This window comes from Oncorhynchus kisutch, linkage group LG27 (assembly GCF_002021735.2).
Source record: "Oncorhynchus kisutch isolate 150728-3 linkage group LG27, Okis_V2, whole genome shotgun sequence".
NCBI lineage: Eukaryota > Metazoa > Chordata > Actinopteri > Salmoniformes > Salmonidae > Oncorhynchus > Oncorhynchus kisutch.
In genome coordinates, this window is record NC_034200.2 from 19,789,799 (window position 1) to 19,807,963 (window position 18,165).

General features: G+C 42.6%; 1 protein-coding gene across 4 annotated transcripts in view; it reads left to right on the top strand.

Moving 5' to 3' along the window:
* Nucleotides 1-18,165, top strand: part of LOC109872233 (solute carrier family 12 member 7) — an 85,147-nt gene that overhangs the window by 48,742 nt on the left and 18,240 nt on the right. For all 4 annotated transcript variants that reach the window (XM_020463396.2, XM_031806813.1, XM_020463397.2 and 1 more), the window contains exons 4-17: nucleotides 3,307-3,453; nucleotides 3,676-3,730; nucleotides 3,923-4,053; nucleotides 4,260-4,501; nucleotides 4,742-4,953; nucleotides 5,524-5,691; nucleotides 5,942-6,040; nucleotides 6,186-6,243; nucleotides 6,714-6,888; nucleotides 6,975-7,093; nucleotides 7,191-7,289; nucleotides 10,681-10,800; nucleotides 11,409-11,513; nucleotides 16,321-16,489. In XM_020463396.2, the coding sequence (XP_020318985.1) occupies nucleotides 3,307-3,453; nucleotides 3,676-3,730; nucleotides 3,923-4,053; nucleotides 4,260-4,501; nucleotides 4,742-4,953; nucleotides 5,524-5,691; nucleotides 5,942-6,040; nucleotides 6,186-6,243; nucleotides 6,714-6,888; nucleotides 6,975-7,093; nucleotides 7,191-7,289; nucleotides 10,681-10,800; nucleotides 11,409-11,513; nucleotides 16,321-16,489 (1,899 nt within the window). The remainder of the gene's footprint in view (nucleotides 1-3,306; nucleotides 3,454-3,675; nucleotides 3,731-3,922; nucleotides 4,054-4,259; nucleotides 4,502-4,741; nucleotides 4,954-5,523; nucleotides 5,692-5,941; nucleotides 6,041-6,185; nucleotides 6,244-6,713; nucleotides 6,889-6,974; nucleotides 7,094-7,190; nucleotides 7,290-10,680; nucleotides 10,801-11,408; nucleotides 11,514-16,320; nucleotides 16,490-18,165) is intronic.

The window sequence follows — 18,165 nt, forward strand, 5'->3', positions numbered from 1 at the left end:
ATTTTGTGATGATAATACAAAAAAATACTAGTGAAATGCATAGCACTCCGAAATTAAAAAGGTTTTACCAGGTATTGTTCATCCTTATCAGATAGTTTTTTTTACATGGACGATACATTGGAGATAATGTACAAACACTACTAGAAATAATAGAACAACATGAAACATCTAAGAAACCTGGCCTGGTATTTACAACATATTTTGAAAAGGCCTTTGATAAAGTAGGGCTGGATTTTATATACAGTGCATTTGGGAATTTTTCAGACCCCTTTACTTTTTTCTCGGAGCTCTACGGACAATTCCTTCGACCTCATGGCTTGTTTTTTTTCTCTCTGACATGCACTGTCAACTGTGGGACCTTATTTAGACAGGTGTGTGCCTTTCCAAATCATGTCCAATCAATTCAATTTACCACAGGTGGACTCCAAGTTGTAGAAACACCTCAAGGATGATCAATGGAAACAGGATGCACCTGAGCTCAATTTCAAGTCTCAAAGCAAAGGGTCTGAATACTTACAGTACCTGTCAAAACCTTAGACACACCTACTCATTCAAGGGTTTTTCTTTATTTGTACTATTTTCTACATTGTATAATAATAGTGAAGACATCCAAACCATGTGAATAACACATATGGAATCATGTGGTAACCAAAAAAGTGTTAAATACATCGAAATATACTTTAGATTCTTCAAAGTATCCACCCTTTGCCTTGATGACAGCTTTGCACCCTCTTGGCATTCTCTCAACCAGCTTCACCTGGAATGCTTTTCCAACAGTCTTGAAGGAGTTCCCACATGCTGAGCACTTGTTGACTGCTTTTCCTTCACTCAGCTGTCCAAACCATCTCAATTGGGTTACGATTGGGTGATTGTGGAGGTCAGGTCATCTGATGCAGCACTCCATCACTTTCCTTCTTGGTCAAATAGCCCTTACACAGCCTGGAGGTGTGTTGAGTCATTGTCCTGTGGATAAACAAATGATAGTCGCGCATACCAATTGGAATGGCATATCGCTGCAGAATGTTGTGGTAGCCATGCTGGTTAAGCTACAATTTCTAGCTCTAATGAACTTTGCCTTTGTAGACGAGGTAACTCTGGATCTTCCTTTCCTGTGGTGGTCCTCATGAGAGCCAGTTTCATCATAGAGCTTAATGGTTTTTGTGACTGCACTTGAAGAAACTTTCAAAGTTCTTGAAATTTTCCGCATTGACTGACCTTCATGTCTTAAAGTAATGATGGACTTTCTTTGCTTATTTGAGCTGCTTTTGCCATAATATGGACATGGTTTTTTACCAAATAAAGCTATCCTCTGTATACTACCCCTACCTTGTCACAATTTAAACGCGTAAGAAGGAAAGAAATTCCACAAATTAACTTTTAACAAGGCACACCTGTTAATTGAAATGTATTCCAGGCGACTACCTCATGATGCTGATGAGAGAATGCCAAGAGTGTGCAAAGCTGTCATCAAGGCAAATTGTGTCTACTTTGAAGAATCTCAAATAAACAAATCAAAATATTTTACCTATTACCTTTTCACTTACTACATGATTCCATATGTGTTATTTCATAGTTTTGATGTCTTCACTATTGTTCTACAATGTCAAAATAAAGAAAATCCTTTGTATGTGTAGATGTGTCCAAGCTTTTGACTGGCACTGTATGTAAATCAGGTATTACAGTTTTTGATTTGTAATGATTTTGCCAAAATGTCTGAACCTGTTTAAGCTTTATCATTATGGGGTATTGTGTGTAGATAGAGGACCTTTTTTTATTTATTTTTAATCCATTTTTAGAATAAGGCTGTAACGTAACAAAATATGGAAAATTGAAGGTGTCTGAATCCTTTCTGAATGCAGTGTATAAATGCATGGATTTATTCAATATCAGTGAGTCTCTTATAAAATGGGTAATAGTAATGTATTGCAACCCCAGGTGTAAAACTGTAAATAACGGCTACTTCTGAGAGTTTTGGATTGTCAAGAGGATTTAATCAAGGGGGTCCGCTGTCACCATATATATTCTTTATGGCCATCAAAATGCTAGCTATTAAAATCAAATAACAACATTAGAGTATTAGAATTCCAAGGCTTAAAAACAAAGATGTCCATGTATGCCGATGAGTCCGCAAGATAGATCCCTGTAATGTCTCAACTTTTCTGGACTCTCTGGACTAAAACCTAATTATGATAAGTGTACCATATTACGTTTTGGATCTTTAAAAAAAATACAACTTTTACATTACGCTGCAGTTTACCTATACAATTGGCTGATGGTGAAGTAGACATACATGGTATTCATATCACAAAAGATATAAATGAGCTCTCCACAATGATTTTCAATAGAAAACGAATAAAAATAGACAAGCTCCTTCAACCATGGAGAGGTAAATAACTGTATTTATGGAAAAATTGCCCTGATTAACTCCTTAGTCATATCTCAGTTTACTCACTTACTTATGGCGCTGCTACTCCTGATGATTATTTTTTCAAATTTTCAAATATGAGAAAAAAATATTTTGCTTTATCTGGGTTTCTAAACCAGACAAGCTAAAGCATGCCTATCTATATAAAGAATATGAACTGGGTTAGTTGAGATGATTAAATATAAAAGCACTAATCCTCTCTCTAAAAGCTTCACTTATACAAAACTATTACTTTTACCCAAAATGGCATTTTTGCCTTTCTGCAGATTGATGTCAAATTTTTTATTTAATTTAAAATGAAACTTTTTTCAAAGCATTTCTCTTTTTCAAACGAGGATTGCAGAGCTGGATAAATTCCAATTTCATCCCCCTGAAAAGATAGCGGGAGGATGTAAGGAACTGGTGTGTCTGCCCAATATATAGGATAAAAACTGGCAGAGGAATACAAACAGCATCCGGAAAGTGGCTGGGGTCTCAGATGGTTGAGGGGCAGCTGTCGTGGAGATCTTGGAGGGTTGGTGGCCTGGCGGTTGGGAGCTTGGGCCGGTGGCCGATAGGTTGCTGGTTCGGGTCCCCTTTTTGACTTGGTGGGAGATCTGTCGATGTGCCCATGGGCAGGGCAGTGCGTTGACCCTGGTTGCTTCTGTGGACTGCTCTGATTAGATGACTGAATGTAATGTAAATGTTGAGCCGCTTCACTGCAGGTAGATTGTATGTTTTAATATTCAATAAATAAAAAATACATAAAAAAAATTGGACAGGATTGTACAATGTTGTATTGCGGCGTTACAGTATACCTTACAAGGCCCTACTGTACCATAACCTGACTCATTGTAATCCTACTTCTCGTCTTCCCTGGCCCTCTGCATTGGCACCTCTAGAGTTCTCAGATGGGCACCTTCATCGGTGTGTACCTGCCCTGCATGCAGAACATCCTCGGAGTCATCCTCTTCCTGCGTCTCACCTGGATTGTTGGCACCGCTGGAATCATGGAGTCCTTCGCTATTGTCGTCATGTGCTGCACCTGTGTGAGTACTTTTCTATAGAACTATGTAAGAGTACTAAGGTGTGAAAAATATAAGTCTACATACATCTAGTATGACTATTTACTTTTCTTTCTTTTAGGGAGTTTCAGGTACTATACTGTAGTATTCTCTGTCGGTCTTAGTCATCTCATGTTTTACTCCCTGAGGAAATTGTATCCATACACTCAACAAAGCTAGTATTTTGTATTGTTTCCTCCCTTACAGACCATGCTGACAGCGATATCAATGAGCGCTATTGCAACAAATGGTGTAGTGCCAGGTAATGCCAGTTCAACTTCAACTTATTTTCACCTTGAATAAGAAACCTCAAACTGTGTTTTTATGGAGACATGGTTATTTAACACTATAGTAATGTTTTACCTTGGTGGTTTATTTACTATTAAATGTATTACATACCTTTTTTGTTATTTTCTAGTCGTTTTACATTAATCTGTTCTCTTGCCCCATGCAGCTGGAGGCTCCTACTACATGATCTCCAGGTCTTTGGGTCCAGAGTTTGGTGGGGCTGTGGGCTTGTGCTTCTACCTGGGCACCACATTCGCTGGGTCCATGTACATTCTGGGTACCATTGAAATCCTACTGGTAAGGATGAAACAGAATGCCTGGTCATGATATACTGTAGGACATGCCCAATGTTTTGAGACAGGAGTTTTTAATGACCACAGGAGTTGTTACCTTGTTATAGCCTATAACAGTGGCCCAGAGTTTTTCCTGGACATGTCACATGGTCAGGCCCAACCAATGTTTCATAAAGCTAGTGTCCTAGTTGACTCCTATTCTTGTTCCAGACGTACATCGTGCCGAACACTGCAGTGTTTGTGGCGGAGAAGAAGGAGGACGAGACGGAGGCCATGCTGAATAACATGCGTGTGTATGGGACCTGCTGTCTGGCACTTATGGCTCTAGTGGTGTTTGTGGGGGTCAAATATGTCAACAAGCTGGCCCTGGTCTTCCTGGCCTGTGTGGTGCTCTCCATCATGGCCATCTACGCTGGAGTCATCAAGACCGTCATAGAACCACCCAACTATCCGTGAGTTCGATTTATGAGTTCTAGTTAGTCTATTGGCATAGGAAATGCTTGTGCCTGTGTTTGTCTCGTCAGAGTAATAGGCACACTTTATAGGAACATCATCAGTCATCTGGTCTTATAGGCCCAAAATTTGTGTGACGCATATGATTAGACTATTTACAGCCGTTACAGTGGCTAAAAGGAAAATATTCTTAATTCTTTACACTAGAAGATCTCCTCATAGATGTATGTTTCCTACAGAATCTGTCTCCTGGGGAACCGTTCCTTGCAGAACCACAACTTTGAGAAGTGTATGAAGACTGAGGTGATCAAGAACGTGACGTACACCACCGAGCTGTGGAAGCTGTTCTGTGACAGCCCCCACCTCAACGCTACCTGTGATGAATATTTTACCCTGAACAACTTGACTGAGATCCAGGGCATCCCAGGCCTGCTCAGCGGGGTCATCAAAGGTCAGCAACAACCCACTGCCTGGCGAACATTACTACACTGGATAGGCCTGGTGGAGACCTACACAGTACAAATGTTACCAGGCCTTCTACATTCTTACTACTAGTTACTCACTTACCATGGTCATATCATCATTTATCATAGTATTATCATGAACAAAGCAAACTGGGAAGACACACAGACACACACACATGCACATACACATGCTAACACACACTTACATTGTAATGTTGTAATATTATTGTGGTATTATTGTGGTATTATATTATACATGTTGTATTGTAGAGTAGTGGGTTAATAATGTGTTTATATGATGTACTCTTGTTTGGACCCCAGGAACCATAGCTGCTGCCTTGGCAAAGGCTAATGGGGATCCTTATACAAATTATTGGTTTGTCTTCTCAACCTGTTTGAATTAGGAAAGCAAAGTATATTAGTATTTTTTGTGTTATTTCTTAATTGGAATACATGTGTTATTGCATAATACAAATGGTTAAATGGCTAATGACAAAACATTTGGATATCAACAGTTTATAGTCTACTATAATGTGACTCCTCTGTGTCCCCCGTAGACAACATGTGGGGTGAGTACGGGCCCAGTGGGATGTTGGTAGAGAAGAAGAATCAGTCTTCTGTCCCAGTCCAGGATAACTCCAGAGATATCTACAAGCCTTACATCTTCAACGACATCTCCACTTTCTTCACTCTGCTGGTGGGAATCTACTTCCCCTCTGTCACAGGTTGGTATAGCGACAATATTGGCACCATAGACATAATGGAACTACCATAATATGACATTATTGATTGATTGTCACCCTCATGCAGATTGCTGGGGTGCTACTGTAACTTGAGGTTTGGAAGAACTATGTCTTTTTTGATGTCTTCACTATTATTTTACAATGTAGAAATGAGTAAAAATCAAGGAAAACCCTGGAATGAGTAGGTGTGTCCAAACATTTGACTGGTACGGTATGTGTGTTTCCATCACAGGAATCATGGCGGGCTCCAACAGATCTGGAGACCTGAGAGATGCCCAGAGATCAATTCCCATTGGCACCATCCTGGCCATAGCAACCACTTCTTTTATTTGTATCCTTGGGGAAACCTGTGTGTGTGTGTGTGTGTGTGTGTGTGTGTGTGTGTGTGTGTGTGTGTGTGTGTGTGTGTGTGTGTGTGTGTGTGTGTGTGTGTGTGTGTGTGTGCGCACTATTTCTATCTTAAACACAACTCCCAGACATGACCTGTGTGGTCCTATTTGGTGCCTGTATCGAGGGTGTCGTTTTGAGAGACAAGTAAGTACTATTTAAGTGTCGTTGTGATTATCTTTATAGTGAAAAGCGCTATATAAAATACATCTATTATTATTTTTCCACAGTTAGTACTTCCAAGTAAGAACTATTATTATTTACAACTTGGAAATAGCTGTTATGTCATTATGTAACTTTGAGGCGGAAGCCTTTACTGCTCTGTATAATTTCTATATCAAATACCTATCATACAGATACCCCCTTGTTGCGCATTTAGAAGGAAAGACCACACGTTAACAGACAGCATTGTAAAGAGAACATTGTGTGCCAACAAGTTCAATGTCATGTGATAGGGTGTTTAGTTGTTCTGTCCCAATCAGCCTAAGATTATTACTGAGTTTTTCATTATGTGTACAGTATATGCTCAGATTTGTCTCTCAATTTGCCTGTCTTTCTTTCGGTCTAGTTCTCTCCTGTGTTTGTATAACATTCAACTGGGTGTATTTCTACTACAGATTTGGGAACTCGGTTAACAAGAACTTGGTGATTGGAACTCTGGCATGGCCTTCTCCGTGGGTAATCGTGATTGGCTCCTTCTTCTCCTGCTGTGGTGCAGGGCTGCAGAGCCTCACCGGCGCCCCTCGCCTGCTGCAGGCCATAGCACGCGATGGGATCGTCCCCTTTCTGCAGGTAGGAAGGTCCTAGAGACTCTGCCCTTGCTTTTGCATCTCGAAAACAGAAACACTTCAGATAGTTCTCTGTGTCTGTCTCTCTAGGTGTTTGGTCATGGTAAAGCCAATGGGGAACCTACCTGGGCCCTCTTGATGACTGTTGGTATCTGTGAGATTGGAATCCTCATTGCATCACTGGATGCTGTTGCCCCCATTCTCTCAATGTGAGTGTTTAGCTCTGTGTGAATAATCTTGCCTCAAAAGCCTGTTGGTCAAAAATAAGTCACTTTTATTTGTCCTTTCCGTGGGGCTGGGTTGCAGGTTTTTCCTGATGTGTTACCTGTTTGTCAACCTAGCCTGTGCCGTCCAGACACTGCTACGCACTCCCAACTGGAGGCCCAGGTTTAAGTTTTACCACTGGTGAGTTTATTTCTCATACCAAAAGCGCCAAATGCAATTATATTCCATTCTGGACCTTTGGACCCACAAGGAGTGCAGGTTTTGTTGAGAATGGCGCTGGAGGGGATGGCTGGCGTTTTACAAGCTCCTATCCAACTGTGCATTTTTTTTTTTTTTGCGTTGTTTGTAATTCTTTTTTTTTTAAACGTATTACATAGTGTTGCTGCTACCGTCTCTTATGACAGAAAATAACTTCTGGACATCAGAACAGCAATTACTCACCTCGAACTGAATGAAACTGGATTTCTTCTTTAACGAGTCTGACACAAAGGATATACTGCTTTCTTGGGAACTGTTCCAAATTCCCATAATTTGCGTGAAGAAAAGACAGAGAAAAAGGGGGCGGAGATCGGGCTGCCGTTTGAGAATTCGTAGGCTCGTGAGTAAACCTCCACTACCATCCGTTCTATTGGCCAATGTGTAATCATTGAAAAACAATGTAGATGATAGACGATCCTACCAACGGGACATTAAAAACTTGAATATCTTATGTTTCGCCGAGTCATGGCTGAACGATGACACGGATAATATAGATCTGGCCGAATTTTCCATGCATCGGCAGGATCGAGAAGCTATGTCTGATAAGACAAGGGGTGGGGGTGTGTATCTATTTGTCAATAACAGCTGGTGCGCGATGTCTAATATTAAAGAAATATCAAGGTATTGCACGCCTGAGGTGTGGAGTACCTTATGATACACTGTAGACCACACTATGTACCAAGAGTGTTCATCTATATTTTTTGTAGCCGTCTATTTACCACCACAAACCGATGCTGGCTCTAAGACCACACTCAACAAGCTGTATAAAGCCATAAGCAAACAAGAAAATGCTCATCCAGAAGCGGCACTCCTAGTGGCCGGGGACTTTAATGCAGGGAAACTTAAATCAGTTGTACCTAATTTCTACTAGCATGTAACATGTGCAACCAGAGGAAAAACAACTAGAGACCACCTTTACTCCACACACAGAGATGCATACAAAGCTCTCCCTCACCCTCCATTTGGCAAATCTGACCATAATTCTATCCTCCTGATTCCTGCTTACAAGCAAAAACTAAAGCTGGGAGTACCAGTGACTCCCTCAATATGGAAGTGGTCAGATGACGCGGATGCTACGCCGCAGGACTGTTTTACTAGCACAGACTGGAATATGTTCCGGGATTCTTCCAATGGCATTGAGGAGTATACCGCCTCAGTCATCGGTTTCATCAATAATTGCATCGATGACGTCATCCCCACATTGACTGTACGTACATATCCCAACCAGAATTCATGGATTACAGGCAACATCCGCATCGAGCTAAAGACTAGAGCTGACACTTTCAAGGAGCGGGACACTAATCTGGACGCTTATAAGAAATCCCGCTACGCCCTCAGACGAAACATCAAACAGGCAAAGCATCAATACAGGATGAAGATTGAATCCTACTACACCAGCTCTGACGCTCGTCGGATGTGGCAGGGCTTGCAAACTATTATGGACTGCAAAGGGAAACCCAGCCGCAAGCTACCCAGTGACCCGAGCCTATCAGCGAGAGAAATGCCTTTTTATGCTCGCTTCAAGGCAAGCAACACTGAAGCATGCATGAGAGCACCAGCTGTCCCAGATGACTGTAATAATGCTCTCAGTAGTTGATGTGAGCAAGTCATTTAAACGGGTCAACATTCACAAAGCCGCGGGGCCAGAGGAATTACCAGGACGTGTACTCGAAGCATGCGCGGACCAACTGGAGAGTGTCTGCACTGACATTTTCAACCTCTCCCTGACCAAGTTTGTAATACCTACATGTTTCAAGCAGACCACCATAGTCCCTGTGCCCAAGGAAGCAAAAGTAACCTGCCTAAATGATTACCGCCCTGTGGCACACATCAGTAGCCATGAAGTGCTTTGAAAGGCTGGTCATGGCTCACATCAACAGCATAATCCCGGATACCCTAGACCAACTCCAATTCGCAGACTGCCCCAACAGATCCACAGATGGTGCAATCGCACTCAACACTGCCCTTTCCCACCTGGACAAAAGGAACATCTAATGTGAGATTGCTGTTCATTGACTACAGCTCAGCGTTTAACACCATAGTGCCCACAAAGCTCATCTCTAAGCTAAGGACCTTGGGACTAAACAACTCCCTCTGCAACTGGATCCCGGACTTCCTGACGAGCCGCCCCCCAGGTGGTAAGGGTAGGCAACAACACGTCTGCCATGCTGATCCTCAACATGGGGGCCCCTCAAGGGTTTGTGCTTACTCCAATCCTGTACTCCCTGTTAGCCCACGACTTCGTGGCCAAACATGACTCCAACACCATCATTACATTTGCTGACCACACAACAGTGGTAGGCCTGATTACCGACAACGATGAGACAGCCTATAGTGCGGTGCCAGGACAACAACCTCTCCCTCCAATGTGAGCAAGACAAAGGAGCTGATCGTGGACTACCGGAAAAGGCGGGCCGAACAGGCTTCCATTCTCATCGACGGGGCTGTAGTGGAGCGGGTCGAGAGTTTCAAGTTCCTTGGTGTCCACATCACCAGCGAACTATCATGGTCCAAAGACGGTCGTAAAGAGGGCACGACAACACCTTTTCCCCCTCAGGAGACTGAAAAGGTTTGGTATGGGTCCCCAGATCCTCAAAAAGTGCTACAGCTGCACCATCGAGAGCATCCCGACCAGTTGCATTACTGCCTGGTATGGCAACTGCTCAGGCGTCTCACCATAAGGCGCTACAGAGAGAGCTTCCTGTCATCCAGGACCTCTAATACAGGTGGTGTCAGAGGAAGGCCCTAAAAATTGTCAGAGACTCCAACCACCCAAGACTGTTCTCTATGTTACCGCATGTCAAGCGGTACCAGAGTGCCACATCTAGGACCAAAAGGCTCCTTAACAGCTTCTATCCCCAAGCCATTAGACTGCTGAACAATTAATCAAATACATGTACAAATGACCTTGACTAACCTGTACCCCCGCACATTGACTCGGTACCCCCTGTATAAAGCCTCGTTATTTTTATTTTGTTACTTTTTATTAGTTTTTACTTTAGTTTATTTGGTAAATATTTTCTTAACTCTTTCTGGAACTGCATTGTTTGTTAAGGGCTTGTAAGTATGCATTTCAGGGTCTACACTTGTTGTATACGGCGTTTGTGACAAACAAAGTTAGATTTTTTTATTTCAACCAAGCACTAACCCACCTGATTCAACCAATCAACTAATCATCAAGCCCTTGATTAATTAAATCAGGTTTATTAGTGTTGGTGTGGAATAAAAGTAGGTGTCCAAGAAATATCAGGACTAAGGAACACTGACCTAATGCCTATCCAAAAAATAAGCCCCTGTTCTCTGGTCCCTGCAGGACTCTGTCATTCCTGGGGATGAGTCTCTGTCTCTCCCTCATGTTCATCTCCTCCTGGTACTATGCCCTGGTAGCCATGTCCATTGCAGGATGCATCTATAAGTACATTGAGTACAGAGGGTAAGAGTTTGGTTTCCCAATTACAGCTCAATAACATTGTACTGTATTGTAATTACATTGGTTGTGGTACTTAAATGTGTGACTAACAGCACTTATGTAGTGGCCATTTCCCACACAATACAATATAACACTATCATACATCCCTACACGTGTCCCACCCTTTCTTTAACCCATGTATTGGACTGTGTGTTATAATTTGCTTAAGTTACAGTTTGGTGCATTGCATTGGTTTCAGTTTGGTGCATTGTTTTTTGTTACCTAATGTGTGAGATCTCTGTAATCCTATAGTGTTCCTGCCTTTTTTAACCCACTCTCTGATCTCAGGGGCTCCCGAGTGGCGAAGCATTCTAAGGCACTGCATCTCAGTGCTAGAGGCGTCACTACAGACCCTGGTTCGATCCCGGGCTGTATCACAACCCGGGCTGTATCACAACCGGCCGTGATCGGGAGTCCCATCGGGCGGCGCACAATTGGCCCAGCGTCGTCTGGGTTAGGGGAGGGTTTGGCTGGGGTAGGCCGTCATTGTAAATAAGAATTTGTTCTTAACTGACTTGCCTAGTTATATGAAGGTTAAACCAAATCTATAATTTAACTCTCTTTCCTCTCAGGGCAGAGAAGGAGTGGGGAGACGGGATCAGAGGGCTGTCCCTGAACGCTGCTCGCTACGCTCTGATCCGCCTGGAGGAGGTGCCAACACACACTAAGAACTGGAGGTGAGAGGCTGAGAACTGTGTAGAGTGTAGGGTGGCGATGACTCCTGATGAACTAAGGGCCAATGTATAGTGATGATAAAACCCTTCCTCTTCAAAGAGTCATGGAATTTTGTCAGACAGTTATTGTCATGCAACGACCGCCGGTCTCACTGTAATTGACCGAAAATGTACATTAACATCTCCTGGCCTCCATGCACACAAGCTGCTGACCTACACCTTTGGAACATTTAAAAAAGAAAGTCAAATAAATGTAATTTAATTTACACCATCACAATAAATCCATTATTTATTTTAGTTGGGTCCAAACAAACATTATGATATGAAGAAAATGTGTTTCAGAAGAACAGAGTATGAGTTGGCCTACTGTAGGTCTATGTTATCTTGCTATGCTCCATGCCATAGGCATTGACAGAAAATGGCGCCGGAAGAAATGGCTGCAGGTTTACTAGCGACCAAGCAATTGTGCTATTATGTGTTTTTTTTGCGTTATTTGTCATTTATTTTGTACATAATGTTTCTGCAACCGTATCTTACGGAAGAAAGGAGCTTCTGGATATCAGGACAGCGATCACTCACCTCGGATTAGACAAAAACAAATATTCAACAAGCAGGACGCACAGGACATTCTTCTAACACCCAACAAGGCCAACATCCCAGTTATTTGCAAGAGGAAAAGACGCAGTTACAGAGGACACAGAGCGGGATGCCTCGTGAGGATCGGCAGGAGGCGAGTGGGAAAGCTGCCGTTACCGTCAAAATTACTCACGAACGTGCAATCATTGGACAATAAATTAGACAAGGTACGATCAGGAATATCCTACCAAAGGGACATTAAAAACTGTAATATCCTATGTTTCACGGAATCGTGGCTGAATGACGACATGGATATTCAGCTAGCGGGATATACACTGCACAGGCAAGATAGAACAGCACAGTCCGGTAAGACGAGGGGGCAGTCTATGCATATTTGTAAACAACAGGTGGTGGAGGAAGTCTAAGGAAGATTTTGCTTGCCTGAAGTAGAGTATATTGTGATAAATTGCAGGCCACACTACTTGCCTATCGAGGTTTCAGCTATACTTTTCTTGGCTGTTTATTTACCACCACAGACAGACGCTGGCACTAAGACCGCACTCAGTCAGCTGTATATGGAAATAACCAAACAGGCAACCACTCACCCAGAGGCGGTGCTCCTAGTGGCCAGAGACTTTAAAGCAGGGAAATTTAAATCAGTTCTACCTCATTTCTATCAACATGTTAAATGTGCAACCAGAGGGGGAAAACTTCTAGTACATCTGTACTCCACACAGAGAGAGGCGTACAAAGCTCTCCCTCACCCTCCATTTGGTAAATCCGACCACAACTCTATCCTCCTGATTCCTGCTTACAAGCAAAAATGAAAGCAGGAAGCACCAGTGACTCGGTCTATAAAAAAGTGGTCAGATGAAGCAGATGCTAAACTACAGGACTGTTTTGTTATCACAGACTGGAACATGTTCCGGGATTCTTCCAATGGCATTGAGGAGTACACCACATCAGTCACGGGCTTTATCAATAAGTGCATTGAGGATGTCGTCCCCACAGTGACTGTACGTACATACCCCAACCAGAAGCCATGGATTACAGGCAACATTCACACTGAGCTAAAGGGTAGAGCTGCCACTTTCAAGGTGCGGGACTCTAACCCGGAAGCTTATAAGAAATCCTGCTATGCCCTGCGAAGAACCATCAAACAGGCAAAGCGTCAATACAGGGCTAAAATTGAATCATACTACACCGGCTCCGACGCTCGTCTTATGTGGCAGGGCTTGCAAACTTTTACAGACTACAAAGGGAAGCACAGCTGCGAGCTGCCCAGTGACACGAGCCTACCAGATGAGCTAAATCACTTCTATGCTCGCTTCGAGGCAAGCCACACTGTGGCATGCATGAGACCATCAGCTGTTCTGGATGACTGTGTGATCACGCTCTTCGTAGCCGACGTGAGTAAGACCTTTAAACAGGTCAACATTCACAAGGCTGCTGGGCCAGACGGATTGTCAGGACGTGTGCTCCAGGCATGTGCTGACCAACTGGCAGGTGTTCACTGACCTTTTCAACATGTCCCTGATTTAGTCTGTAATACCAACATGTTTCAAGTAGACCACCATATTCCCTGTGCCCAAGAACACAAAGGCAACCTGCCTAAATAACTACAGACCCGTAGCACTCATGTCCGTAGCCATGAAGTGCTTTGAAAGGCTGGTAATGGCTCACATCAACACCATTATCCCAGAAGTCCTAGACCCACTCCAATTTGCATACTGCCCAAACAGATCCACAGATGATGCCATCTCTATTGCACTCCACACTGCCCTTTCCCACCTGGACAAAATTAACACCTATGTGAGAATGCTGTGAGAGCACACCTCCATTCTCATCGACGGGGCTGTAGTGGAGCAGGTTGAGAGCTTCAAGTTCCTTGGTGTCCACATCACCAACAAACTAGAATGGTCCAAACACACCAAGACAGTCGTGAAGAGGACACGACAAAGCCAATTCCCCCTCAGGAAATGAAAAGATTTGGCATGGGTCCTCAGATCTTCAAAGGGTTCTACAGCTGCAACATCACTGCTGTATCACTGCTTGGTACGGCAATTGCTCGGCCTCCGACCTCAAGGCACTACAGAGGGTAGTGTGTACGGCCCAGTACATCACTGGGGCTAAGCTGCCTGCCATCCAGGACCTCTACACCAGGTGGTGTCAGAGGAAGGCCCTAAAAATTGTCAAAGACCCCAGCCACCCCAGTCATAGACTGTTCTCTCTACTACCACATGGCAAGCGGTAGCGGAGTGCCAAGTCTAGGACAAAAATGCTTCTCAACAGTTTTTACCCCCAAGCCATAAGACTCCTGAACAGGTAATCAAATGTCTACCCGGACTATTTGCATTGTGTTCCACCCCCAACCTCTCTCTTACAGTGCTGCTACTCTCTGTTTATCATATATGCATAGTCACTTTAACCATATCTACATGTACATGTATATTTATATATATTTTTTTTTATTTCACCTTTATTTAACCAGGTAGGCTAGTTGAGAACAAGTTCTCAGTTGCAACTGCGACCTGGCCAAGATAAAGCATAGCAGTGTGAACAGACAACAAAGAGTTACACATGGAGTAAACAATTAACAAGTCAATAACACAGTAGAAACCAAAGGGGGAGTCTATATACAATGTGTGCAAAAGGCATGAGGAGGTAGGCAAATAATTACAATTTTGCAGATTAACACTGGAGTGATGAATGATCAGATGGTCATGTACAGGTAGAGATATTGGTGTGCAAAAGAGCAGAAAAGTAAATAAATAAAAACAGTATGGGGATGAGGTATGTGAAAAAGGGTGGGCTATTTACCAATAGACTATGTACAGCTGCAGCGATCGGTTAGCTGCTCAGATAGCTGATGTTTGAAGTTGGTGAGGGAGATAAAAGTCTCCAACTTCAGCGATTTTTGCAATTCGTTCCAGTCACAGGCAGCAGAGTACTGGAACGAAAGGCGGCCAAATGAGGTGTTGGCTTTAGGGATGATCAGTGAGATACACCTGCTGGAGCGCGTGCTACGGATGGGTGTTGCCATCATGACCAGTGAGCTGAGATAAGGCGGAGCTTTACCTAGCATGGACTTGTAGATGACCTGGAGCCAGTGGGTCTGGCGACGAATATGTAGCGAGGGCCAGCCGACTAGAGTGTACAAGTCGCAGTGGTGGGTGGTATAAGGTGCTTTAGTGACGAAACGGATGGCACTGTGATAGACTGCATCCAGTTTGCTGAGTAGAGTGTTGGAAGCCATTTTGTAGATGACATCGCCGAAGTCGAGGATCGGTAGGATAGTCAGTTTTACTAGGGTAAGCTTGGCGGCGTGAGTGAAGGAGGCTTTGTTGCGGAATAGAAAGCCGACTCTTGATTTGATTTTCGATTGGAGATGTTTGATATGAGTCTGGAAGGAGAGTTTGCAGTCTAGCCAGACACCTAGGTACTTATAGACGTCCACATATTCTAGGTCGGAACCATCCAGGGTGGTGATGCTAGTCGGGCATGCGGGTGCAGGCAGCGACCGGTTGAAAAGCATGCATTTGGTTTTACTAGCGTTTAAGAGCAGTTGGAGGCCACGGAAGGAGTGTTGTATGGCATTGAAGCTTGTTTGGAGGTTAGATAGCACAGTGTCCAAAGTAGCCTCGCTACTGTTATTTTTCAGTCTTTTTACTTTTTATTTCTTTACTTACCTATTGTTCACCTAATAACTTTTTTGCACTATTAGTTAGAGCCTGTAAGTAAGCATTTCACTGTAAGGTTGTATTCCCTGCTGTATTTGGCGCACTTGACAAATAGACTTTGATTTGATTTGTAGGCTTGTTAGTTTAGCTGAAAAGTTATGCTTATAAGTCCTGTGCCATTATTTTATATGATTTTATAGTAAGAAAAATATAATTGAACTTAGCTGAATAAAATAGAAAGGATATTTTTCCCATGACAGAGCGAGTGGGCATTTGAAGTGGCTATGTTGAGCGTAAAAGGGACCATTTGAAACAGGTTATATATACTAGATTTAGAGTTATTTGGCAGCTTTAGTTGTGAAAGATACAAGAATGTCTTAGAAATCAAAACAGGGGTGCATTGTCAGTTTGAAGACTGTAGAATCTAGTGTAGATCTGATGCACAATACACACAGTTGTCTTGATGTTCTGTCTGGTGACCTAGTTTTTGGGCTTTTCCTGATGCCTATCTATTGACATATACTGACTGTACTTTACCTTATCTCTCCCCTCAGGCCTCAGCTACTGGTGCTACTGAAGTTGGATTCAGACCTGGGGGTGAAACACCCTCGTCTGCTGTCCTTCACCACCCAGCTGAAGGCAGGGAAAGGCCTGACCATTGTCAGCTCTGTGCTTGAGGGCACCTACATGACCCTGGGAGCTGAGGCCAAGAGCGCAGAGCAGGTGAGACTGAGACACTCATATCACATGATCATGGCGGCAGGGAATTCGTATCCATTGTTGGGATTTGTTACTTGGGAAAGTAATATTTTACTCCTTACTTTCAAAGTAACACATTACTTTATGAAAATGACTTTGTGCAGAGTAACGCGTTATATTACTTTTGAGTTAATTTCTTTCACAAACACCCTCATGTGAATCTTGACAACGAGACATGTTGGTCATCCTTCAATTTAATAATGTAGAAGAGGATACAATACTAATGATATGACAGACACAAAATATATATTTTTTTCTCTTTAAAACTAGAATAGCCGGGCCTCGACAAATTCGAATTGACCAATGCTGCAGGCGTTTATTTAAATTTTATTTTAAGTCCATTTAATATACACCATCACAAAGAAATCTATTATTATTTCCATTTATGCAGGCCTTAAAAAACATTATGCAACAAATAAAATGTATTTCAAAATAAGAGAATAGCATATTTTTTGTTGAATTATGTTACTGTGCTTAGTAGCCTAGGCTATGCAGCGTGAAATCAAATCAACAATAGCATAGTTAATTTGTTTATGTAAAAGACAATACACTCTTTTTAAATTCCCCTTATTGCAGTCAGTCACACAGTTAGGTCCATAATTCTTGACAACCTTGATAAATATGAGCAAAAAAGACTGCGTAAAATAAATACAAGTACTGAGTGATATTCTATGCTCAAAATTATTGGTATATTATTTTATACTAATACAATTGCTCAGAAAAATAGATTTTATTTAAAAAAATAATTAAAATAATCTCCAAAGATAACGGTCAAAATTATTGTCACCTCTGTTTTCCATACTCTAGCACCCTCCCCTTGCGAGGATAACATCACTGATATTTTCATACATACATACATTCATACATACATACATACTAGGGATGCACTATATATCGGTGAACATATCGGAATCCGCCCGATATTAGCTAAAAATGCCAACATTGATATCGGCCCGATGTCTAGTTTAACGCCAGATGTGCAAAACCAATGTCAAAGCTGACGTGCATACCTATATAACAAAGGTACATGACGTAAATGACGATACGTGCAACACAGCATTCCTAAACTTGCCCACAATGTCAGCTGTGTGGATCGAGCAGTGAACAAGTCAAGCAGCCATTTGAAAGAGTAACAATATTTCAGCGAGACAACTCAAAGGCGAATTCCTTGATAATGGATTTCATTGTCCTTGATAATCAACCGTTCTCTGTCATGGGAGATTTTGGCTTTCGCGACTGGTCGAGCACCGGTTAACACTAACAAGTGCGCTATGTTTCCGATGTTGCCCTACCGGAGTTACACAGTAATAGCGTCACTGCTATTAGCTTCACGACATGCATACTATGGAACACCGTTTGCGTGTAGCACTGTCAAAGCTGTACAAAAAAGTCTGCAAACACCGGCCACAAACAATGTGTTTACAATACCGCGTTGGTAATAAAGCATAATTTGTTCGACCGCAGCTTCTGGAGTAGCTAGCTTTTACCTTGGTACCTAGCTAGCATCAATACCACCAGCCTGCAAACAATGACCTCTTGCACTTAGACCACAGCGTCCATGGGTGTGTGTTAACTATTTAACTGTACTAGAATGCTTAAAAGGCCGCTAAAATGTTTAATATCAGGTATCAAGTTTTTTG